The sequence below is a fragment of the Physella acuta genome, unplaced genomic scaffold, assembly GCF_028476545.2.
Source record: "Physella acuta isolate Inbredline_101_S28 unplaced genomic scaffold, ASM2847654v3 ptg000844l, whole genome shotgun sequence".
NCBI classification, from domain to species: domain Eukaryota; kingdom Metazoa; phylum Mollusca; class Gastropoda; family Physidae; genus Physella; species Physella acuta.
This window is the reverse complement of record NW_026732361.1, coordinates 86973-113001: the sequence shown is the minus strand read 5'-3', so window position 1 is coordinate 113001 and position 26029 is coordinate 86973. Positions and strand designations below refer to the sequence as shown.

Here is a 26029-nt window from a genome sequence, read left to right as displayed (position 1 = left end):
TGTATCTACGTGTCTGCAATGTGCCCCCGCTACAGGCTGTATAGTGGAATGAGAGTGGGGAGTATGGTCGGATTATTGGTGCGACTTATTGGGGGACATCAAAGGCTACATCGTGGGGTGTACAAGAGTAGTTTTAACATAGGGTACACAAGTATAGGCTAAATAATGGAGTTAACCAGCTATGATAACGTGTGTCTCAAGTTTTTGTTTCTCGGAGCGAGGCCGGAGTCTAGACCATGTCCCTTGTTGTAATCTGCTGTCTTGGAGGACATGGTCGGTGTTCTCTATTGGACCGTGCCACAAGTTCAGGCTACCCTGGGGCCTACCTTTTATTTTTCTAAACCAATTTAAAGCGTCAGACACGGGTAGACTGTGCCACCAGGAACAAATCCCGTGGGCCGCAGTGATCAGTGCTGTAACCCTTCACGTTTTTTCTTTTGTTAATATTTTATATCGCAATTTGTTAAGAGATCCGTGACTTCGGAGGCATCAGTCCTCAGATTTAAATGGAGAAAAAAAAATACACCATGAAAAATTAAGTCGGGTAGGGGATGCTTTTAATTTATTTCCCGGGCCGCTTCGACCCAGCCAGTTCACCCCTTGGATAGTCACGTAGCGCCTAGGTTAATATGTATGATGGGATGTTAGTAGTATATTAGGTCCCTTTTGGAGCGAAGGCGCAGGCGCTGGGTGAGCAGGAGCAGGAGGTGGAGCAGGAGCAGGAGCAAAGGATATATAGTAAAATACTCCCCCAGCCTGGGACAATGACATATAGTAAAATACTCCCACCACCAGGCGCAGCCTGCCGCAGCCTGGGACAATGAGATATAGTAAAATACTCCCTGGGGGAGGTGGAGGTACACCGACATATAGCAAAATACTCACCCATCTGGGTGAGGGTGGGTGAGCAGGTGGCGCAGCCTGGGACAACGAGATATAGGAAAATACTCACCCACCTGGGTGAAGGTGGGTGAGGGTGGGTGAGCAGCCTGGGACAATGAGATATAGTAAAATACTCACCCACCCTAGGGTGGGTGAGCAGGAGGGGGAGTAGGTCAGTAGGTCACCACCGGTGACCTTGTGACGTAATTAGTAACATTATGACGTAATCATTGACCTAGTTACGTAAATTTAATGCGTTTTTTAATTAGTTTTAATGAGTTTTTTAAATTTTAATTAATTTTTGACCTAGTTACGTAATTTTATTGTTTTAATTTGATTTTAATTACTTTGTTTGTGTTTTGTTTGTTTATTTTTAATAAGTTTAATTAATTCGATTTTTTATTTATTTTGTATTTGTTTGATTTTAACTTTTTAATTATTTTTATTTTGTATCTAGTTACGTAATTTTATTTTTAATAAGTTTAATTAATTTGATTTTTATTTATTTTGTATCTAGTTACGTAATTTTAATTTTATTTTATAATTAGTTTGAATTTTTATTGACTAGTTATGTAATTTAATTACTTTGATTGTTTAATTAGTTTGTTTACTTGTTGTTTAATTTAATTACTTTGTTTATAGTGTGTAATTTTTATTAACGAGTTACGTAATTTGCTTATTTGTTTGAAATTCATTTTAATTAATTTGATTTTAATTACTTTGTTTAATTTATTTATTTGATATATTTCTTTTCTTTGTTGTTTAATTTGTTGGTTTGTTTATTTGGTTGTATGTATGTTTTAAATTCTCCCCTACAACGACCGTGTACAAAAAACAGGTTAAATTCTCCACCGTTTCTCTCGACTACAAACATACATTAACAACACCTGTTACTCGCTAATGGCACCCGGCACGTATCGATTCACCAGCAAAGTTTTTCTTTTTGTGAGGGACCGTACACTGTCCGAGTTAATTTTGGTCACACCCACTGGACCATCATCAACTTGATAGCCCACCTAATTAAATTTTTTGACACCCGTCATTGATTTATGTGGGTTCGCGAAGCGATCCCACCGGGAGGTATGGTAATTAACGCGAAGCCAGCGTTAAGTGTGGGAACATCTGTTACCACGTTAATCGATTTTACCGATCGCGTTGTTAGCTCCGCGAAGTACATAGGTCATTATGCAACAGCTGTTGTGCGACAGCTGGTGGTGTAATTAGGCGGATCAACCGGACATTACCTTGTTGGTTTTCTAGTACGCGTATGCTACACGTATACACACACACACACACACACAGAAACTCACTTTCTTACTTTTATATTAAAAGACAAGTATGTGTTATTGTTTTTGTTACTTGTCCCTGCAAGTTATGTAACTCGGTATCCTATATAAGATGTTTTACACTGACCATCAGTATGATGGCCCACCTAATTAAATTTTGGTCATGCATCGTGGGTTTATGTCGACTACAAACATCCATTAGAGACACCTGTTACTCGCTAATGGCACCCGACACGTATCGATCCACCAGCGATCCTTTGTTCTTGTCAACCACCGTACAAGGGCCAAGTTAATATTGAGCGCACCCACTGACCGTCAGTAGAATGGTCCACCTATGTGTAATTTTTATTAACGAGTTACGTAATTTGATTTTAATTTTTTTAAATTTTTAAATTTTTTAATTTTATTTATATAATTAGTTTAATTATTATTAACGAGTTACGTAATTTGATTTTAATTTTTTAAATTTTTAAATTTTTTTAAATTATTATTTTTAAATTTTATTTTTAATTGTTGTTTACTTGTTGTTTAATTTAATTACTTTGTATAATTTATTTGTTTGAAATTCATTTTAATTAGTTTGCTTTTAATTTCTTTGTTGTACGCCGTTTGAAATAAAAGACTAACACTAGCGTGTACTAGAAAGTGTCATTGTGTATAACATCCATTTAACCACAGCTGTTACTTATTAGTGACAGCTTGTACTTATCGAGCCGCCCGTGATCCTCCCCGGCGCTCCCCGTGGTTGCTTAATAGCGGGCTCACTGAAGCGATCACAACAGATAATTAATCGAAGCCATTAAGTCCCTCGACGCGTTAAGTGTGGCGACAGCTGGTGCTGTAATTAGTCACGGCTCTCGGTTTTTTTCATTAGACTACAGCTGTACATGAACTATGTTCACATATCGTACGCCCGGTCATTCTTTGATCAAATTAAAAAATTTTGTTTCCACATGTCCTGCGAACCGTCCCTTGCTATGTATGAAAGATTAATGGTTGTAACTATTCGCTTATAGCGAGGGTCAGCGAAAACAAAAATATATTTAAGGGTCGGAATTTTCTTTCAACCACCGTTAAGTCAGGTTTTGAGACGAAACGAAGTCTCGGTAGGTTCGTGTTTTTTAATGGGCGACAGGGCGACTTGGTGCGTTGGTACGTAGGTATGCGGGGTAGACATGTTTTTTACAAGTCTGGAAAAGTAATTACGTTTTTTATGACCGTTCCGATTTTCTTTTGATCTGACCACCATTTGACCACACTGAGCCAGATAAATTTAACAATTGTCGCAGCGGGGTTTATTTTAAGTGCACCCCGTGCACGCTTGTTTACATTTTAAAAGACGTGTCGCGTGTCTTCCCCTTACGGCTTCCCTAATAGAGAAACGAGAGGAAAGACAACTGTTCTAAAATTAGAACAACCTTGTCTACAGACACGAGTATCGTCCCTTGTGAAAAAATTCGCGTCAGAATCCTTAACTAAACAGTCAATTTCTTTAAAAAGTTAAAAAATAATTTAGGAAGACAAGGGTTAACAAAATATATATCTTAGTCTTGCAGCAGATTACCTTCCCATGTTCGCTTTAGTATTACAGTTTTCATCAATCTTCTTTTTGACTTGAACTTCTTTAATTTTTAAGAAAGTTAACTTATACATAATACATTACGTCTAATGACAATTTTTTTATTTTTACCACTCAATGTATTTTCTTTTTCTATATCTTACATTGTCATCTTAATTTTTTGATCACCTTAGGTGGTGGTAAGGTGGTAAGGTGGTGGTAAGGTGGTGGTAAGGTGGTGGTAAATTTGCTTAAGATTATAAACTTCAAGTTTTAAAAATCAACAACGTTATAGTACGTCGTGTCAAATGAAACACCGTTAAAATGTCTACATTTAAAGTTCACCAAAATAATGACGTAAAAACTAAATATGATATGACGTTAGCATACATATCATTCAATCTAATCACTCTAAAGTACAAATCAATAATTTTGATTGATTAAGGGGCTGGGTGAGTTATTTTTATTCGGGTGCCCAGGGAAGGTTTGGAGTTGGTTGGGACAGATTTTATACACGAGTCGGTGACGTTTTCACCGAGGGAGGTTCGAAGCTAGACCATGCATGTTTTGGAATTGTTAGGGGTCGAGTCTATAGTAGGGTCGGGGGAGTTTTGTTAACACAGAGGGATGTTTCGAAGTTGGTACATCCATGTTTTAGAATTGATAGGTAGAGAGGCCATACTAGGGTCGGTGAAGTTTTCACCGAGGCAGGTTGCAAAGTTGGGACATGCATGTTTAGGAATTGTTGGCAGTTGAGTTCATACTAGGGTCGGGGAGTTTTGCTAACACCGAGGCAGGTTGTAAAGTTGGTACATGCATCCTTGGAATTGTTAGGGGCCGTGTTCATACTAGGGTCGGTGAAGGTTGGTTTTGAACTCGGAACATGTATGTTTTGGAATCGGTAGGTCTAGAGTTCATACTAGTGTCGGTGAAGATTGGTTTTGAACTCGGAACACGCATGTTTTGAAATTGTTGGTAACCGAGTTCATACTAGGGACGGGGGTGTTTTCACCGAGGCAGGTTACAAAGTTCGTACATGCATCATTGGAATTGTTAGGGAGAGTTAAACTAAGGTCGGTGAAGTTTTCACCGAGGCAGGTTACAAAGTCGGTACATGGATGTTTAGGAATTGATGGCAGTCGAGTTCATACTAGGGTCGGGGAATTTTGTTAGCACTGAGGCAGGTTGGAAAGTTGGTACATGCATGTTTGGGAATTGTTGGTAGCCGAGTTCATACTAGTGTCGGTGAAGGTTGGTTTTGAACTCGGAACATGCATGTTTTGGAATTGTTGGTAGCCGAGTTCATACTAGTGTCGGTGAAGGTTGGTTTTGAACTCGGAACATGCGTGTTTTGGAATCGATAGGTGTAGAGTCCATACTAGGGTCGGTGAAGTTTTCACCGAAGTGGTTTCAAAGTTAGTACAGGCATGTTTTGGAAGTGTTAGGGGTCGAGTTCATACTAGTGTCGGTGAAGGTTGGTTTTGAACTCGGAACATGCATGTTTTGAAATTGTTGGTAACCGAGTTCATACTAGGGACGGGGGCGAGGGTGGCGGACAAAGTTGTCGATGTAGGTAGGGTGCAAGAGATATTCAACGAGGAGTGGTGTCTACAAGTTATGTATCCCAGTCTGTTGGAGTGGTTTCTAGGGGGTTGTGATATTAGTTGAATAAATATTTGTCTGTAGGATTGTCATACAGCCTTTGTCTGTCCAAGGAATAGTGTGAGTAGTAGTACGGTCTGTTTATCTAGCGGTTGGTATTGAGGTTAGTGTGATGACGCAAGGTTGGATGGGAGAAGGGGAACGAGGTTGCGGACAAAGGGAAGGGGAAGGGCGAATAGTGATAAAAATAACTCACCCAGCCCCTTAATCAATCAAAATTATTGATTTGTACTTTAGAGTGATTAGATTGAATGATATGTATGCTAACGTCATATCATATTTAGTTTTTACGTCATTATTTTGGTGAACTTTAAATGTAGACATTTTAACGGTGTTTCATTTGACACGACGTACTATAACGTTGTTGATTTTTAAAACTTGAAGTTTATAATCTTAAGCAAATTTACCACCACCTTACCACCACCTTACCACCACCTTACCACCTTACCACCACCTAAGGTGATCAAAAAATTAAGATGACAATGTAAGATATAGAAAAAGAAAATACATTGAGTGGTAAAAATAAAAAAATTGTCATTAGACGTAATGTATTATGTATAAGTTAACTTTCTTAAAAATTAAAGAAGTTCAAGTCAAAAAGAAGATTGATGAAAACTGTAATACTAAAGCGAACATGGGAAGGTAATCTGCTGCAAGACTAAGATATATATTTTGTTAACCCTTGTCTTCCTAAATTATTTTTTAACTTTTTAAAGAAATTGACTGTTTAGTTAAGGATTCTGACGCGAATTTTTTCACAAGGGACGATACTCGTGTCTGTAGACAAGGTTGTTCTAATTTTAGAACAGTTGTCTTTCCTCTCGTTTCTCTATTAGGGAAGCCGTAAGGGGAAGACACGCGACACGTCTTTTAAAATGTAAACAAGCGTGCACGGGGTGCACTTAAAATAAACCCCGCTGCGACAATTGTTAAATTTATCTGGCTCAGTGTGGTCAAATGGTGGTCAGATCAAAAGAAAATCGGAACGGTCATAAAAAACGTAATTACTTTTCCAGACTTGTAAAAAACATGTCTACCCCGCATACCTACGTACCAACGCACCAAGTCGCCCTGTCGCCCATTAAAAAACACGAACCTACCGAGACTTCGTTTCGTCTCAAAACCTGACTTAACGGTGGTTGAAAGAAAATTCCGACCCTTAAATATATTTTTGTTTTCGCTGACCCTCGCTATAAGCGAATAGTTACAACCATTAATCTTTCATACATAGCAAGGGACGGTTCGCAGGACATGTGGAAACAAAATTTTTTAATTTGATCAAAGAATGACCGGGCGTACGATATGTGAACATAGTTCATGTACAGCTGTAGTCTAATGAAAAAAGCCGAGAGCCGTGACTAATTACAGCACCAGCTGTCGCCACACTTAACGCGTCGAGGGACTTAATGGCTTCGATTAATTATCTGTTGTGATCGCTTCAGTGAGCCCGCTATTAAGCAACCACGGGGAGCGCCGGGGAGGATCACGGGCGGATCGATAAGTACAAGCTGTCACTAATAAGTAACAGCTGTGGTTAAATGGATGTTATACACAATGACACTTTCTAGTACACGCTAGTGTTAGTCTTTTATTTCAAACGGCGTACAACAAAGAAATTAAAAGCAAACTAATTAAAATGAATTTCAAACAAATAAATTATACAAAGTAATTAAATTAAACAACAAGTAAACAACAATTAAAAATAAAATTTAAAAATAATAATTTAAAAAAATTTAAAAATTTAAAAAATTAAAATCAAATTACGTAACTCGTTAATAATAATTAAACTAATTATAAAATAAAATTAAAAAATTTAAAAATTTAAAAAAATTAAAATCAAATTACGTAACTCGTTAATAAAAATTACACATAGGTGGACCATTCTACTGACGGTCAGTGGGTGCGCTCAATATTAACTTGGCCCTTGTACGGTGGTTGACAAGAACAAAGGATCGCTGGTGGATCGATACGTGTCGGGTGCCATTAGCGAGTAACAGGTGTCTCTAATGGATGTTTGTAGTCGACATAAACCCACGATGCATGACCAAAATTTAATTAGGTGGGCCATCATACTGATGGTCAGTGTAAAACATCTTATATAGGATACCGAGTTACATAACTTGCAGGGACAAGTAACAAAAACAATAACACATACTTGTCTTTTAATATAAAAGTAAGAAAGTGAGTTTCTGTGTGTGTGTGTGTGTGTGTGTGTGTGTATACGTGTAGCATACGCGTACTAGAAAACCAACAAGGTAATGTCCGGTTGATCCGCCTAATTACACCACCAGCTGTCGCACAACAGCTGTTGCATAATGACCTATGTACTTCGCGGAGCTAACAACGCGATCGGTAAAATCGATTAACGTGGTAACAGATGTTCCCACACTTAACGCTGGCTTCGCGTTAATTACCATACCTCCCGGTGGGATCGCTTCGCGAACCCACATAAATCAATGACGGGTGTCAAAAAATTTAATTAGGTGGGCTATCAAGTTGATGATGGTCCAGTGGGTGTGACCAAAATTAACTCGGACAGTGTACGGTCCCTCACAAAAAGAAAAACTTTGCTGGTGAATCGATACGTGCCGGGTGCCATTAGCGAGTAACAGGTGTTGTTAATGTATGTTTGTAGTCGAGAGAAACGGTGGAGAATTTAACCTGTTTTTTGTACACGGTCGTTGTAGGGGAGAATTTAAAACATACATACAACCAAATAAACAAACCAACAAATTAAACAACAAAGAAAAGAAATATATCAAATAAATAAATTAAACAAAGTAATTAAAATCAAATTAATTAAAATGAATTTCAAACAAATAAGCAAATTACGTAACTCGTTAATAAAAATTACACACTATAAACAAAGTAATTAAATTAAACAACAAGTAAACAAACTAATTAAACAATCAAAGTAATTAAATTACATAACTAGTCAATAAAAATTCAAACTAATTATAAAATAAAATTAAAATTACGTAACTAGATACAAAATAAATAAAAATCAAATTAATTAAACTTATTAAAAATAAAATTACGTAACTAGATACAAAATAAAAATAATTAAAAAGTTAAAATCAAACAAATACAAAATAAATAAAAAATCGAATTAATTAAACTTATTAAAAATAAACAAACAAAACACAAACAAAGTAATTAAAATCAAATTAAAACAATAAAATTACGTAACTAGGTCAAAAATTAATTAAAATTTAAAAAACTCATTAAAACTAATTAAAAAACGCATTAAATTTACGTAACTAGGTCAATGATTACGTCATAATGTTACTAATTACGTCACAAGGTCACCGGTGGTGACCTACTGACCTACTCCCCCTCCTGCTCACCCACCCTAGGGTGGGTGAGTATTTTACTATATCTCATTGTCCCAGGCTGCTCACCCACCCTCACCCACCTTCACCCAGGTGGGTGAGTATTTTCCTATATCTCGTTGTCCCAGGCTGCGCCACCTGCTCACCCACCCTCACCCAGATGGGTGAGTATTTTGCTATATGTCGGTGTACCTCCACCTCCCCCAGGGAGTATTTTACTATATCTCATTGTCCCAGGCTGCGGCAGGCTGCGCCTGGTGGTGGGAGTATTTTACTATATGTCATTGTCCCAGGCTGGGGGAGTATTTTACTATATATCCTTTGCTCCTGCTCCTGCTCCACCTCCTGCTCCTGCTCACCCAGCGCCTGCGCCTTCGCTCCAAAAGGGACCTAATATACTACTGATGTTGTGTTTTTACCAGCTTTTACTTAAGTCACGTCACGGTGGGCTAATTTTCCACACGTTTCTAATGGAGCTATTTCTTTCCAAATCAGTTAAATTATATTGACATCGCAGGAATATACAATTTTCAATGTAATTAGATATTTGACGATTACCAAATTCACTAACAAAGAGGGAAATAAATACACTATTACGGTAAAAGAGACGATCTAACCAGTCTAGTGAGCTAGTGTTCATGACCGATGTTTACAAGGTGTAATAGACGAGGGAAGATCTACTCACGTTAGGGTCATTGTTATCACGCGATATTTACCGACATTACTGAAGTGGAGTGAGTATAAAGCAAATATGACTCACGAACTATTAGAATAGTGCTTTCTTGTGTTTAACACTTCTAAGTATGGACTTTATCTTATAGCTTTACAATGTCCAAATAATGGAAGGTTGGAGTAAAAAAAAATGCAATTCGGAAAAAGTTTTTTAAATAAGTTTTTAGATGCACCGAAATACGAAAATAAATATGAACTTTCTTTAGCTTTAGTATTAGTAGTAAAAAAATCTCTAATTGTAGTTAAACAATTTCGTGAGCAGACGGTTTTTTTTTTGTAATATACTCGATAATATAGCTGAGATACTGTCAAAATAAAGATAAGTCTGTTGAACTAAAACATGGTAATCGTAAGTAGACATACCCATGTTTTAAGCAGGGAGTTCCATCGGACTCCTCTGTATTTCTTACAGGCTTCTCCTCTAAGATTTCAAGTGTCCCCTTTCACCCTCCCCCCCCCCCCCCCACCCAGATGTCACTTGATCTATTGTTTTATTACTACAAAGATATAGCGACACGCAAATCATTTGTATAAACCAGGGGTCTCCAAACTACGGCCCGCGGGCCGGAAGCGGCCCGCGAGGTTCTCTTATCCGGCCCGCGGAGATCCTTTTGTCCACGGAAAAAAATGTTTGTCGGTGATGGCTGAGGAACTTTGCCCAGAAAAATCAAAGACATGCCTGGAAGAAACTGGCCCCCGAACTGAAATTTGATAGTTAATGCGGCCCTCGGACTGAAAAGTTTGGAGACCCCTGGTATAAACCATTTTAACATTGTTACTCTTTTCTCCTACTATACCAGAAAATAACAACAACAAAAAAAATCATGTCCCCACAGTAAGACGAGGGGTCTTCTTGTGGGGGACGGCTATTTTCAGTGCTCAACAAGACGAACTATACAAAACACAACTGTATTTCTTGTAAATCATTTTTCTTACCTCAAAGTTCAGGAAAAAATGGCAGCTATAAGTTATGTAAAGTATGGTGATGTTAGCAATCCACTGTGTCTATTAATTCACGTGTCAAATTACTTTTGTAACTACGAGAATGATGTATAAAAATCAACGGCAACAATTTTAGTCCAAACAAAGTCCGAATGAATTTCGACCCTTCAGCGTCAGCCTGTTGGTAAAAGTTCCGTCCAGCGACGCAATGAAGTACTCCCGTACACACAAGACGATTGTTGATTAGCACTGGTCTTTGTACCATCGGTTATAGATGAATGCTGGTAGATTCCTGGGCCCTAGGTAGTTTCATATCCGTCTGTCCTATCATCCGTGTAGGTATTTATTGTTGGCCTGGAATGTCACGCCTAGCTAGTTACTGCGTTAGATGAATTGCGTGTTTTTTCCCTGTTCGTTTCATGACAATAGAGTCGTGTACTAGAGGATTGTCTGATCTTCTAGTCTTGTTAGAAGTTTTTTTTTTACTTGAGCACCTGGTTTGTTTTTAAACTAGTTATCTGTTCAAAGTGTTATCACGTTTGTTGAGGTTTTGTTGCTAGTTGTTATTGATTTTTAATATTGCATTTTTGATAGCGTTTTATGACTGTGAGTATATTCGGAGGCTGTAACTTAAAGTTAAAGTCATGTCGAAGTCACAAGTCAGCCATGTCGAAGGCAAGTCATGAGTGATGAGGCTATTATTACCAGGCATGTCCGGTTGAAAAAGTTGCCGTGTATGACGTCAGCCCGGGCCGTGTTAGTTTGCTGGTGTACGCGGCACGTGTCAGCACTGTCCGTCTGACTGACATGGCTCGAGTTGTCAAATAGTCAGGGAGGGGGGGGGACTACATTGACCACATCAAGTATTTGTACTGTCCGTACAGTGCTGCCGCCAGTCTTGTCTATGACAGTTTCTGTGGAAATGTTGCGAGTCTCGTGCTCAAAACACGCCGTGCATTTCTACCTTTACCCCCCCCCTCCCTTTTGTTGTCACACATTGTCGCAAAAAGCCAGTACCAATCACACGCCGTCACACACAATCCCCACTTTAACCATTTATCTAACGAACATCAAACTTTTTTTTTTTTAATTTCTGGAATATCAACACGACATTAAAGAGGTTATGCTACGTCATATTTTAAAGCCACCCTTCGCCTTTTCCGTCCCTAACGCATCTTCACTATGAGTATAATCCCCCCCCCCCCATTACTACTCGTGTGACGTCATTTATAGACCACCAGTTGACTACCGTAAGAGTTTTACTTTGGGTGTTGACGTGACTATTCAAATATCACCCTAAGGGGTAGACTAGATGTTTTCTGTGTGTCTGGCCCACTCGCCTGGTGCGTTGGTCGTCGTGTCTCTTTGCTTGCCATTCAACGTTATACACACGCTTCTACTTTATCGCTTCCAGTCCCATACAGAACCGAAGAATGCACCGACAGAAATGCACGAGACACAATCATGATACTGATAGATGGTTCATTTTGTGGCCTGTCTTTCCTACCGTCTTTGAATTACTGATTAAAAAAAAAATTCTCAAGCGCTCAATATACTTAATGTGCGGTGCGTTTTTTTCTGGTCACCCAATTTACAGAAAGCCCCGTTTACAAAAAAACCAATTACACAAAACCCCATTTACAGAACCCCCCCCCCCCCCCCCCCCGTTACGCAAAACCTGATTTACACGCAACCATACAACTTGGCAGTGCTTCGGTTATTTCTTTGCTTGTTGTCATGTATAATAACACACGTTGTTCTGATTGTAACTTATTAAAGGTGAAGTGGATGCTGGGTATATATATATCATCACATTTCTTGGTACAATATAACTTATATATATATATATATATATATATATATATATATATATATATATATATATATATATATATATATATATATATATATATATATATATATATATATATATATATATATATTGGGTTATAAAGACAGTGGGTTATTCATGGTGGGTCAATGAGAGGCACTTACTTGGTTTCTATACCAATGAACCTGAGTGTCACCTTACCTGTCTCCTCTGGTTCCTGTGTTTACCACAGTTCACCTAGGCTACTGTACATTTACACTATACCTATCAGATCCTGGTGCTATAATTAGAACATGGGCTGTCTAGGATATTAGAAAAATGTGATGATAAATAATGTAGTGTCGGCTGAAGCAAGTTATATTGTACCAAGAAATGAGATGATAAATAATGTAGTGTCGGCTGAAGCAAGTTATATTGTACCAAGAAATGTGATGATAAATAATGTAGTGTCGGCTGAAGCAAGTTATATTGTACCAAGAAATGTGATGATAAATAATGTAGTGTTGGCTGAAGCAAGTTATATTGTACCAAGAAATGAAATGATAAGTAAAGTATATACTGTCAACTGAAGCAAGTTATATTGTACCAAGAAATGTGATGATAAATAATGTAGTGTCGGCTGAAGCAAGTTATATTGTACCAAGAAATGTGATGATAAATAATGTAGTGTTGGCTGAAGCAAGTTATATTGTACCAAGAAATGAAATGATAAGTAAAGTATATACTGTCAACTGAAGCAAGTTATATTGTACCAAGAAATGAGATGATAAATAATGTAGTGTCGGCTGAAGCAAGTTATATTGTACCAAGAAATGTGATGATAAATAATGTAGTGTTGGCTGAAGCAAGTTATATTGTACCAAGAAATGAGATGATAAATAATGTAGTGTCGGCTGAAGCAAGTTATATTGTACCAAGAAATGAGATGATAAATAATGTAGTGTCGGCTGAAGCAAGTTATATTGTACCAAGAAATGAGATGATAAATAATGTAGTGTTGGCTGAAGCAAGTTATATTGCACCAATAAATGCACCAGATGAGGCTTCAAAGATGCAGCTACAGTGTGTCTATCTCATATTTTGTGAATAATTTAGCACCTTCTTTCTGTATTTCTTGAGTGCATTTGTTTCTCCTGTATGTTTGACCTGGTGGGGCGTGGCAGTGATGTGTTAACAAGAGCCATGCATGTCATGATGACATCAGATCTGTTTTAGCTTGATCTGGCAGATTTTTGTGGTGATGAAACTATAGTTTACTGTATCATTGACCCTGTACTTCATATTCGCTTCGTAACAGATACCATCATAAGTCCGGTGATATATTTAAGTAGGTAAACATAAAAAGTAGGGTGAAATCTTTGTGCTATTAGGGTTGAGGTGTGGTGATAAGGTGGTCACTTCTCTAACAAGCTCAACATACAACACTTCCCTCAGTTACAACTTAACATAGCTGTTAGTGCTCCTATGAACCAGAAAAGATAATCTTTTGTGATTTTCAATACTTAAGCTTTAAGGGCTTTTAACAAAGTTGTTTCTTATAAACCAAGAAAAAAAATCTTTTGTGATATTTTCAATACTTAAACTTTAAGGGCTTTTAACAAAGTTGTTTCTTATAAACCAAGAAAAAAAATCTGTTGTGATATTTTCAATACTTAAGCTTTAAGGGCTTTTAACAAAGTTGTTTCTTATAAACCAAGAAAAAAAATCTTTTGTGATATTTTCAATACTTAAGCTTTAAGGGCTTTTAACAAAGTTGTTTCTTATAAACCAAGAAAAAAAATCTTTTGTGATATTTTCAATACTTAAGCTTTAAAGGCTTTTAACAAAGTTGTTTCTTATAAACCAAGAAAAAAAATCTTTTGTGATATTTTCAATACTTAAGCTTTAAGGTCTTAACAAAATTGTTTCTTCTGGTTTAATGATAGACTAAACAATTTTTTTTCTTTCAGATTTACCCTTATATTTTGTAATATACTTGTAATACGTTTTTAACCCCATATCTAATCCTAAAGCTAATCCTAAGTTTTAACTCATTATTTACTCTAACTTATATCTATATGTGTATGGCAAAAAAAAAGAATCAGCTAAGTTTTAACTCATTATTTACTCTAACTTATATGTATATGTGTATGGCAAAAAAAAGAATCAGCCTAACAAAGGATTTTGTATAAATCTGTAGTATAAGAAACAACAGATTAACTACCATTTGATCTTCTTACAACCCATGTTTAAAATTTGTATTGATATCCTTGTCCACAGAGTGAAAGATTCTGCTATTTATTTAAATGTGATGGCAAGTGTGTTTTCAAAGATCACGAGGGCTACTTTGTCAGCAACATCAGACATGTGAAGGAGCAGACAGAGGAAGATCTCCACAACTTGAACACAGAGTCTGCTGCCCAGGGGGAGGATAGTGCCAGACAGCAGGGGGCTGTCAGACCCCAGGGGCAGTACAGGGAAAGACCCCAGGGGCAGGACAGTGAAAGACCCCAGGGGCAGGACAGCGAAACACCCCAAGGAAAGGTGAATGCAAGACCCCAGGGGCAGGACAGTGAAAGACCCCAGGGTCAGGAAAGACCCCAGGGGCAGGACAGTGATAGACCCCAGGGGCAGGACAGTGAAAGACCCCAGGGTCAGGAAAGACCCCAGGGGCAGGAAAGACCCCAGGGTCAGGACAGTGAAAGACCCCAGGGAAATGTGAATGCCAGACCCCAGGGGGAGGACAGGGCCAGTGACAGCAACAGTGTGCTTGAGGCACAGCTCAAGTCAAAGACGGCAGAGCAGACGACCTTGGCCCCTGACCCCCTATCACCTTCTGAACCCCTGGACCCTGTGATAACACCTCACTCAGGTAAGATCATCCTGGGAGCAGGACATTACCCTACCACCACCCCCACCCCAAATTAGTTACATTTTCCTCCCCCCCCCTACTTACTAACCACCCCCTATTATTACCCTTTCCTCTTGTGTTCATTAGACTAATCTTTTAGACCTACTTCTCAGTGATATGAATATGATAACACATGAATCTCTTTAAAGCCCAAATAGTGAAACCACTATCCCACTGAAATAATGCTTACCTGGTGTTATCAACACCAAAACATTTGATACTATTAAGAGATTAGGTAAAAATGGATGTGAGAACATATTTTTTATAACTGTATATTGTGATGTAGAATTAATTTTGAAATATTAAAAAAAATTTAACGTTCATTTTTTCTGATAACTTGATGTCTAAAGGAGAAGGAATTAACTAGGACTTTTTCATTGACATTTCAATTTAGCTGCATTACAACAGTCTTAAAACATTACCTATGCCCCTCTAAAGTATATTTTTATTCCTTAATCTCTTTGCATTAACTCTTTATACTAGAGAAAAATATATATTGAAATATACTAAATGGGAAGTTATCCAGATGGTAAAATTACTATGAATATTTAATTTTTATTTAAACATCTGAATGTGTAAAACTGTTTTACTTACCTGTGTTGAAAATGTACTTTATCCACCTGAAATGTCTGCTTGTAATGGATCTGTGTCTGATTAGAACTGAAGTTTAAATCCAACTTCCCTGAATTGTTACCAGCAATTCCACACAAGTAATAAACCTCTTGAGTTAAGCACACATTGCTAGCAGCTTGAAGTAAGCGCACACATTATTGACTACAGCACACACAACATTGTGCCCAACCAACTACAGCAACAAAGGGTGTAGATCTGAGATCTGTAATCAATAATCAAATATCTCCACGCATAATCCCTCAACGATTGGCCCGCTATTTTAATCTAAGGGGACAATCACTGATGGTGTGTTTTATCAGGGTTAAAATAAAATGTGTGTAATTTAATCTTGATCTGATAGTCAGTGCTATCTGATCTGTCAGGCATGGCTTTGTTTTAGTCATGCCTGTCATTTCAATTGTAATTTGTCAGATTGTGTCAGTTTTTATATGTGTCTGGTTTGGGTAGTTTTGTAAATTGAGTCAGTTTTTATACATGTCTGGTTTGGGTAGTTTTGTAAATTGAGTCAGTTTTTATATGTGTCTGGTTTGGGTAGTTTTGTAAATTGAGTCAGTTTTTATACATGTCTGGTTGGGGTTGTTTTGTAAATTGAGTCAGTTTTTATACTGGTTTGGGTTGTTTTGTAAATTGAGTTCAGTCAGTTTTTTCAACATGACTTGGTTAGGTTGTTTTGTAAATGAAGTTGAGTCAGTGTTTTAGGTGGTTTTTAAACACTTACAATTGAGTCAGTGTAATGTATCTGACATTGAGTCAGTTCCTTTTGTTTAAATTCCTCATGAAGGTTGTTTTGTCAGTCAATCAAAATTCTTCTGTGCTGGACTATCTATCAACTCCAACCCAACAATGCTGTGTAGTTTTCTATTGATTAGGTCAGAACATCTGTCTGCAGCTTATAGGTGGATTAGCTAATGTGAGGTTTTAAAGTATTTGCAAGCTTTACAAATAATCCATTCGTGGCTAGCACACATGTTGGACTCTCACATTAGGAAAATCTATACAACTGTTTGAATTCAAATTTAATAAACTAAAAATAAAAATTGAAGAATGTTCAATAAAATGGAAGTTTGACAAAATGATGTGGGAGTGTAAGGAAGTGTGAAGCAGTGTAGTTTTCTAAAGTTTTAGGTTTTAAAAAAATGGTTAAACTAAATTTTAAATTTAATCGCTTCCATTTTTGTGGAAAGGTGTGAATAAAGTAGGTTACATCTCTGACATGAACATTGGCTAAATCATGGGGTGTACAGCAATTGGCTAAATCATGGGGTGTACAACTATTGGCTAAATCATGGAGTGTACAACAATTGGCTAAATCATGGAGGGCGTATTCAAGCATAGGTTTAGTCATGGGATGTTTAAGCATAGGTTCTGTAATGGACTTAAGAAGCTATGACAGCAAATCAACACACTGGTATGTTTTTATATTGGTCTAAAATTTGAACAAATGATTTGTGAGGAAACAAAATTTATCTTTCCAATCCTGCCCATCTGTGAATGGATGCTATCTATTGGTACAGACACAAGGCCTTCAATGTTGGTAGACATGTAAACAAGATGTTATCTCTTAGTTGTCTCCCATCTCTCTCAATAAAAGTAGCTCAAGTGGTGAATGCTATCTTGGTGTTTAATATTCAAAATGTGTTTACATTGGGAGGATGTGGGGGGAGGGGGCTGGGGAGTGTATAAAAGTATTTATAGTCTTATTCAAGGAATTAAGTGTTGAAAAACGACATCCTTTTAAAGGCTCCTTTGTTAACTAAAGTTGAATGGAGGAGGGGGTTAGAATTGTATAGCCTCTGTTTTATTGTTCCCTAAAGTTGAATGGAGGAGGGGGTTAGAATTGTATAGCCTCTGTTTTATTGTTCCCTAGAGTTTAAGAAGAGATGAGAGTACAGAGGGTGTTGTGTTGGGGGGGGGGGGGGGGGTCAGAATCACCTCTACCCCTCCCCCTCCCTTCCTTGGATCATCAAAATGAAATTGTCACCTAGTTAAGTTACAAGCTACTTTGAGCTTGTGTTGCCTTATGTTTCAAATTTTAAAATCTCATTAACTTCAAATTTTATCAAGTTGTATATCTAATATACCTCCCTCAACAGGCAGATGAGGTTCACTAGCCAGAATCTTTTTAAGTACCTAACTATAAACTGCTGCATGTGATGAAAACAAACTGACAATTTTGAGTTGATAACACCTACAATTTAGTATAAACCAATGTTGTTTTGAAACAGTATATAACCCTGTTAAAAATATTATACTACTCATTTTTTGAGTTTCCCCATCTGTTGACAGTTGGTCTGAAAGGGTTTTGTACCCAGAGTCTTCACTGTGAGGATCCCAACGGTGCATGCATTGACCGGAACTGCCTGTGTAAAAAAGATTACTACAACAAGGATGGAATTTGTAGTAAGTGAAATTCTGTCATGGGTTTGTGTTTAATTGAGCCAGTAGTTGATTAGGTTGTGCTGTGCTGTTGTTACCAATGCTGGCTGTGGAAGTTCAGATTGGGCCTTTAATGCTGAATTTGGTTCTATCTGATTACCATCTTGTAGTCAGGTGGGGTGGGGGTCAGCGTAAAAAAAAGGTTTGTGGCTTCAATATTTTACTTATAGTTCAAAGCAACTCCACCCACACATACAACACCACCCACACAGCCACATCACTAAACCAAATTATTCTTGACTTAAAAACCCCCTATCAAATGTCCTCCCCATGGAAAGTCTGCCACCCCCCCCCCCCTTAAACTTTGAATGTTTTTATCATGGCTATAAAACCCCCCTATCAAATGTCCTCCCCAGATAAAGTTTCCCCCCCCCCCACCCTCCCCTTTAACTAAATGTTTTTATCATGGCTATAAAACCCCCCCAAATCATATGTCCTCCCCAGGAAAAGTCTGCCCCCCCTCCAACTTTGAATGTTTTGAGCTGGGTACCCTGAGTCGTGGCCCTGAGTGTGTACCCAGAACACAGGTGTGTGACTCCTACATGCAGTGTGCTGATGGCTCTGATGAGTTCAACTGTGAAGGTAAGGACTGATTTGTTTGTATCCCAAGCTGGATTACATTTCCTTATTTGTTTGTTACCAGTTATATTAGTTTGACTCATTGGAGGTTCCGGAATACTTAAATTAAATATACACTATTCAAAACAGTTTCATAAAAAAAAACTCTAGAAATTTTTTTATTTCTGTGAGGTATTTTTTCCCATTTAATTTTCATTAACCTATTTTTTTATGGTTCTATATTTAGATGTTATATTCTGTTTATTGAATGGAAATATTAGAAAACCATGTTTTCCTCTTGTTTTTGTAAGTATTTTTTTAGTTACTTTGTATTGGGGATTTAGAAACCTTTTGTTTATGGTTCATGGTTCAAGCTTTTATTGTATGTGGTTATTTCTCTCCTTAGCTCTTAAGTCTGAACCCAATAGCTGGCCTAAGCCAATGGGCGCCACTTCTGATAATAACAGAGAGAGTTCCAGTGGTTCCGGATTTACTAAGGCTGGGGACCCAGTACAGGTTGGCCACACACAGCACCAGTCAGAGGCCAGGCCACATGGCCCAAGTGGTGATGACAGGGGCGGCCAAGTGGTGCCACAGCAGGCCGCTGGTGGGATGGATGAGACTAAAGTAAGGCCTCACCCTGCTGTACAGCAGCTACCCCCAGGGGCTGGGAGTGCTGGTGGCAGGAGTCTTAACAACACCGCTAACCCGTACCTGGTGCAGAAGTTTCATCCTAACCCTAACCTGTTAATTAACCCTAACCCTAACACGATGTATGACACGCCTACTAACAGCATGAATAATGGCCAGAATCCACTAAGTGGGTCATTAGGTAATAACAGAGAACCTGAAGGTCATGCTGACATAAGACTTAATCCTGATTCTAACACTATAGCTGGTGGTAACGTGCTACAACAAGACAAGGCCCCAGGATCAAGCTACCCAAGTAATGATGAGCAAGGAACGCAGATCTCTGCTGACCAGGGTTCAAGGCCCAGTCAGCCCAACCAACATTACCCTGACCAGTACAGTGGTGTCCCCTCCCAGACTGGACCGGGGGTCAAACAGGAGGTTGTGGGGGCCAGGCCACATATGTTGGACAAGTCAGGGGACAATCAGCCACAGAGGACTTTAGCGCAGGGGGGGATTAGGGATGGTGGCAGAGGTGATGGAGGGAGGGGCGATGTCAGAGATGATGATGGTCGAGGAGGTGGTAGAGTTGATAGTGGTAGAGGTGGAGACGGTAGGGGTGATGGCACAAAGAGCAAGCAAACCAACAGCCACATAGAAGCAGTGTGGACAGGACCAAAGAAAACAGTGGCCCAGCCAGCATCTAAAACTAAACCATCCCAAGTCTTGAGCCCCCATTCAGACACTGTAGATGAGGACAGCGCAGGTAAAATACAGTTGACCCCACACCGAGGAAAAGCACACCAAACACCTTCCAAGTCCCAGGACCGCTACACCTCCCCCAAATGGCTGGACAACGGCCTCTACATGCCCTACGGGATTTCTGACTCGTCAGGCCAGCCGTCACGTCAGCGCCAGCCCCAAGTACAGTATGGCACTCAGTACCTTGACCCCCAGTACTACCCTCCGTATAACAACGCCGACTCACTGGACACTCTCCAGAGTTCCCTCCTGGGGAACATCGGATCTGCCGAGGATTTCTCACAGTTTGGTGGCCCTTATCTGGGCCGAGACAAATCCCTAAGCAGCTCCTACCAGACTGGCGGCTCAGGCTACCCCAGCTACCCCGAGCCTTCGTATGGCTCCCAGTACCCCCCCTCCAGCAGGTACGACTACAGCGGGGAGTACCGAGCGTCCCCCTACCAGGATTCAGATTTTTACCCCAGCCTGCCTCACCAACCCGCCTACAGGCCTGCCGTGGGACTGTACGAGGGTAAAGAAGTTTCTCGTCTAGCCACAGTTGTTGTAGTTCTGTGTCTGACTTGATGGTGTTTCTGTGTCATTAGGTGTTAGCTCATGGTTTTAATGTATCAAATTTTTAATCCAACAATCGACAACTTTTTAGCATTTAAATGTATAGATTCGACTAACATTGTATCTTTAACATTACGAAGGTTATATTTTATAGTTTTTAAATCTTTAAGATGTAATATTATCTCCTAATAATACAATTTTAATGAACTATCATCAGTCTGTAATTTACTTTTTAATCTGTTAAATTTAACTTAATTAATTTTTTAACTTAAACCAAGCCTTTCTGTAGTAAGCTTATTCTTATTGCTTGTTTTCATTGCTTTCAGTGTTATGTAATGTTTATATATTTCTAATTTTGTTTAGGCTATAGTTAAGTGTCTTGATTTAAGCTATTAAATTTTAATTTTAACATGTGGGGCAGGGTGGTGAGGGCTAATCCATAAGAAATAAAAATAAATTTGATTATAAATGTAATGTATGCTGACATTAGTTTGTGTCATTATGACTCTGCCATGTCACTCCTTAATGTCAAATGTCGCCTCCACATGCATGCCATTCCCCATTATAAACTTTTTGAATTTTTGTTTTGGTATTTTGAATGCTTTACCTTTATACTACATAACATCTGTTTTTTTACTTGTTATTATTAGCAGATGTTAACACTGCCTAGCTAGAGGATGTGTTAAAACTGCCTAGTTAGAGGATGTGTTAACACTGCCTAGCTAGAGGATGTGTTAACACTGCCTAGCTAGAGGATGTGTTAACACTGCCTAGCTAGAGGATGTGTTAACACTGCCTAGCTAGAGGATGTGTTAACACTGCCTAGCTAGAGGATGTGTTAACACTGCCTAGCTAGAGGATGTGTTAACACTGCCTAGCTAGAGGATGTGTTTACACTGCCTAGCTAGCAGATGTGTTAACACTGCCTAGCTAGAGGATGTGTTTACACTGCCTAGCTAGCAGATGTGTTCAGATTTGCTAGTTGATGTTGTAATTCTGTCACTTTTAGCTTGATATGTTGAATGTTGATTTATTTTTCATTTATGTATTTATTTTTTTATAGTACCCTCTAAACTCAAGTTTATTATGTTGTAAATATAATATACTTCATGCTCATTTGATTCATTATGTGTCAATACTAAGTTATCTTAACTTTAACCTTTATTTATGTACCATACAGCACATAAGATAATCCTTTTATTAAGCCTATGGTCTAGAGACTAAACTAAACTTTCATTGCTTAAACTGAACATCTACAACTAGTTACATATGATAATCCTGTTCTTTTTGTCAGTCCAGGACATAGAGAACGTATCTGATTAAATCTGCATACATGCCCAGAGGGGCAGATCTTTTAAAAAATGTTTTGGAAGTTGAATTTAATGTTTTCTGACAGGAGAAATCATTTTATTTTAAACACTTTGGAAATTGAAATTTTAATTTTTTTTTTCAGATCTCACTGCTGGCCAGAGACTGACAAAACCAAATGCTTTAGATAAATCTGCTAGTAAGTTAGTTACATAAAACTATTGGTTTAAGGCAAATGCTTTAGATAAATCTGCTAGTAAGTTAGTTACATAAAACTATTGATTTAAGGAAATGCTTGAGATAAATCTGCTAGTAAGTTAGTTACATTAAACTATTGGTTTAAGGAAATGCTTGAGATAAATCTGCTAGTAAGTTAGTTACATAAAACTATTGGTTTAAGGAAATGCTTTAGATAAATCTGCTAGTAAGTTAGTTACATAAAACTATTGAATGCTTGAGATAAATCTGCTAGTAAGTTAGTTACATTAAACAATTGGTTTAAGGAAATGCTTGAGATAAATCTGCTAGTAAGTTAGTTACATAAAACTATTGGTTTAAGGAAATGCTTTAGATAAATCTGCTAGTAAGTTAGTTACATAAAACTATTGGTTTAAGGCAAATGCTTTAGATAAATCTGCTAGTAAGTTAGTTACATTAAACTATTGGTTTAAGGAAATGCTTGAGATAAATCTGCTAGTAAGTTAGTTACATTAAACTATTGGTTTAAGGAAATGCTTTAGATAAATCTGCTAGTAAGTTAGTTACATAAAACTATTGGTTTAAGGAAATGCTTTAGATAAATCTGCTAGTAAGTTAGTTACATTAAACTATTGGTTTAAGGCAAATGCTTTAGATAAATCTGCTAGTAAGTTAGTTACATTAAACTATTGGTTTAAGGAAATGCTTGAGATAAATCTGCTAGTAAGTTAGTTACATTAAACTATTGGTTTAAGGAAATGCTTTAGATAAATCTGCTAGTAAGTTAGTTACATAAAACTATTGGTTTAAGGAAATGCTTTAGATAAATCTGCTAGTAAGTTAGTTACATTAAACTATTGGTTTAAGGCAAATGCTTTAGATAAATCTGCTAGTAAGTTAGTTACATTAAACTATTGGTTTAAGGAAATGCTTTAGATAAATCTGCTAGTAAGTTAGTTCCCAGTCTATTCAACCTCTGTCTCTCTCCCCAGTCTATTCAACCTCTCTGTCTCTCTCCCCAGTGAAAAGTTCCCAGTCTATTCAAGCAGAACCAGTTGCTGACCAAAGAGAAGAGATCAAACCAGAGAATCCAGGTATGTATCTACTGTAATTTGTGTTGTGTTGCACCTTCTTGTCATTGTCATATAGTCCATCAGAGAATCCAGGTATGTTTCTACTTTAATTTGTGTTGTGTTGTACCTTCTTGTCATTGTCATATAGTCCATCAGAGAATCCAGGTATGTTTCTACTTTAATTTGTGTTGTGTTGTACCTTCTTGTCATTGTCATATAGTCCATCAGAGAATCCAGGTATGTTTCTACTTTAATTTGTGTTGTGTTGTACCTTCTTGTCATTGTCATATAGTCCATCAGAGAATCCAGGTATGTTTCTACTTTAATTTGTGTTGTGTTGTACCTTCTTGTCATTGTCATATAGTCCATGGATTCCAGCTTCAGCCTGCTTTTCTTTCTTTAGTACTGAGAACAATCTGCAAGGTAGCAGATGTTTGATTTTAGAGTTTTCTGGCCACATATGCCAAGGGTCTAGGATCCAAACCTGTGAAATCTGTATTGACAGTCATGTGCTTTACCACTCCACCACCCCATTTTATTATCCATATTATCCCAATATTTATCCATTCATTACTTTCATTAATTTATTTCTATGATTTTTATATTCTAATTAAATTAAAATGGGTGCTGAGAATCCTTTTAAATTAAAATATAAATTCTGTGTATTTTAAGTAAATATTGCAATAAAAACGCTGTAGTTGTAGGCAGTATTATGACTTATCTTAGTTCACATTAGGTTGTTAACCTGAAAGTCCTGAATTCGAAACCTCAACCAGATAAGGCTTGTCAGCTGGGGGACAGCAACCCATCTTGGAGGAAAAAACTAAATCAAACAGGAGTGGAGCCTTTTAGGCGATAGGATTAGGATTACCAACTCTGATTTCCTTTATCACTAGATGAAGTAGAGTTCATTTGTTTCAATGACCTAGGTTTACAGGGGGCTGGTGTGGTCAGAAGTATGCCCAGCCACCTTAGTCAGATTACCATCAGAGCTAGGTGGACTCAGGGACGTTCTACAGACTCAGGTCTTGGGTCCAAACTTGAGACTTTTGGGTTAGCAGTTGTCAGCTCTACTCCCTGGCCATGTGTCCCATATTCTAAGAATTGTAAAATAACCCTTTTGTATTTGATAACATAAAATTTTACTATGAAAGTATTATATTTAATGTTTCCACTGAATTTTTGTAGTGACACTTTCACCCCCAGTGGTGGAGGTGATGAGCACTGCCAGTGTGAGGACCACTGGGTCTGTGAGCCAGTCACCTCCCCCCACCACCACCACCAGCACCACCACACTCAGGCCTGCCCATGATGGACACAGGGCTAACGAGCATGTCTTCATGTCCAGCGAGAAAGTCATCATAGCCAGCGCCACCAGCAACGCCGAAGGTCCAATCATAGCCTTATCATTGGGGCTTGCCTTTACTGTCATTCTCCTGGTTTTGGTTGGCTGTCGGCTCCGGAATGTCAGGCACCGTTTGAGGAAAGGCAGGCCATTGCATCAGAACGAAGCTGATTACTTGATTAATGGGATGTATTTATAATTGAGTGATGGCTGTATGTTGTTGATGTATGTGGTTAAGTTCCAAGGGATATAACTTGTAACTGTTGCACAACATGAAGCATTTGAACTTACCCATGGATAATCTGCTATTTATATTGTAAAATTTGCAGAGTAATATATTTTTACAATCCTTGTATATGGTTTGTGCTTTATTTATTTTTTCCAATAAGACCAACGTATATGTTTGTGATTGTGTTCATTATATACATATAAAAATGAACAAAAAAAATTCTACAATAATTGTTACAATGGAATTATTGTTTTTTTTCTAATTTTATACTGGTTCATTTCTACCATTTTTTTAAAGGAATACTTTTGTCCTTGATATTTATTTTTAAATCAAAATTTTTATTTCTTTTATTGGATATGTAATTTCCACTAAAAGATGTGCAATAAAATTGTGTAGAAGTATTTTGACTTAGATGTCAATATTTTTTAAACTTTTATAAATAGGACCAAAGGTTTAGAAGTAGGTTTACATTTTGTGAACTTCTTGAAGGGAAGGACCTCATGTTCTAGCACTCATGGCCAGCAGTTTGTGTGATGGCCAGCAGTTTGTGTGATGGTCTTCTGCGTATTGTTTGATGGTCTTCTGCGTATTGTTTGATGGTCTGTAGTTTGTGTGATGGCCTTCTGTGTATTGTTTGATGGTCTTCTGTGTATTGTTTGATGGTCTGTAGTTTGTGTGATGGCCTTCTGCGTATTGTTTGACTTCTAGTAGTTTGTGTGATGGCCTTCTGCGTATTGTTTGATGGCCAGTAGTTTGTGTGATGGCCTTCTGTGTATTGTTTGACTTCTAGTAGTTTGTGTGATGGCCTTCTGCGTATTGTTTGATGGCCAGTAGTTTGTGTGATGGCCTTCTGTGTATTGTTTGATGGCCAGCAGTTTGTGTGATGGCCTTCTGTGTATTGTTTGATGGTCTGTAGTTTGTGTGATGGCCTTCTGCGTATTGTTTGATGGTCTTCTGCGTATTGTTTGATGGTCTGTAGTTTGTGTGATGGCCTTCTGTGTATTGTTTGATGGTCTGTAGTTTGTGTGATGGCCTTCTGCGTATTGTTTGATGGTCTGTAGTTTGTGTGATGGCCTTCTGTGTATTGTTTGATGGTCTGTAGTTTGTGTGATGGCCTTCTGCGTATTGTTTGATGGTCTGTAGTTTGTGTGATGGCCTTCTGTGTATTGTTTGATGGTCTGTAGTTTGTG

General features: G+C 38.0%; 2 protein-coding genes across 5 annotated transcripts in view; one reads left to right on the top strand and one right to left on the bottom strand.

The window, feature by feature from the left end:
* The window catches only part of LOC131951993 (uncharacterized), a 37060-nt gene extending 21121 nt beyond the window's left edge, over nt 1-15939 (bottom strand). Inside the window, exon 1 of one of the 2 annotated variants that reach the window (XM_059314471.1) lies at nt 15710-15939. The gene's annotated coding sequence lies outside the window, so the exon portion shown is untranslated. Of the gene's footprint in view, nt 1-10388; nt 10710-15709 lie in introns of those variants that run through there. The other variant, XM_059314472.1, reaches the window with a different exon arrangement.
* Nucleotides 1-25723, top strand: part of LOC131951990 (uncharacterized) — a 29343-nt gene extending 3620 nt beyond the window's left edge. The window contains exons 2-8 of one of the 3 annotated variants that reach the window (XR_009388470.1): nt 14485-15076; nt 18035-18148; nt 18629-18766; nt 19149-19369; nt 22140-22193; nt 23215-23286; nt 24454-24494. Coding sequence is in view for 2 of the 3 variants with exons in the window: in XM_059314467.1 (XP_059170450.1) it covers nt 19514-20645; nt 22140-22193; nt 23215-23286; nt 24454-24809 (1614 nt within the window). In the remaining variant the exon portion in view is untranslated. Of the gene's footprint in view, nt 1-14484; nt 15077-18034; nt 18149-18628; nt 18767-19148; nt 19370-19412; nt 20646-22139; nt 22194-23214; nt 23287-24453 lie in introns of those variants that run through there. The other 2 variants (XM_059314466.1, XM_059314467.1) reach the window with 2 other exon arrangements.
* The last annotated feature ends 306 nt before the right edge of the window (nt 25724-26029 follow it).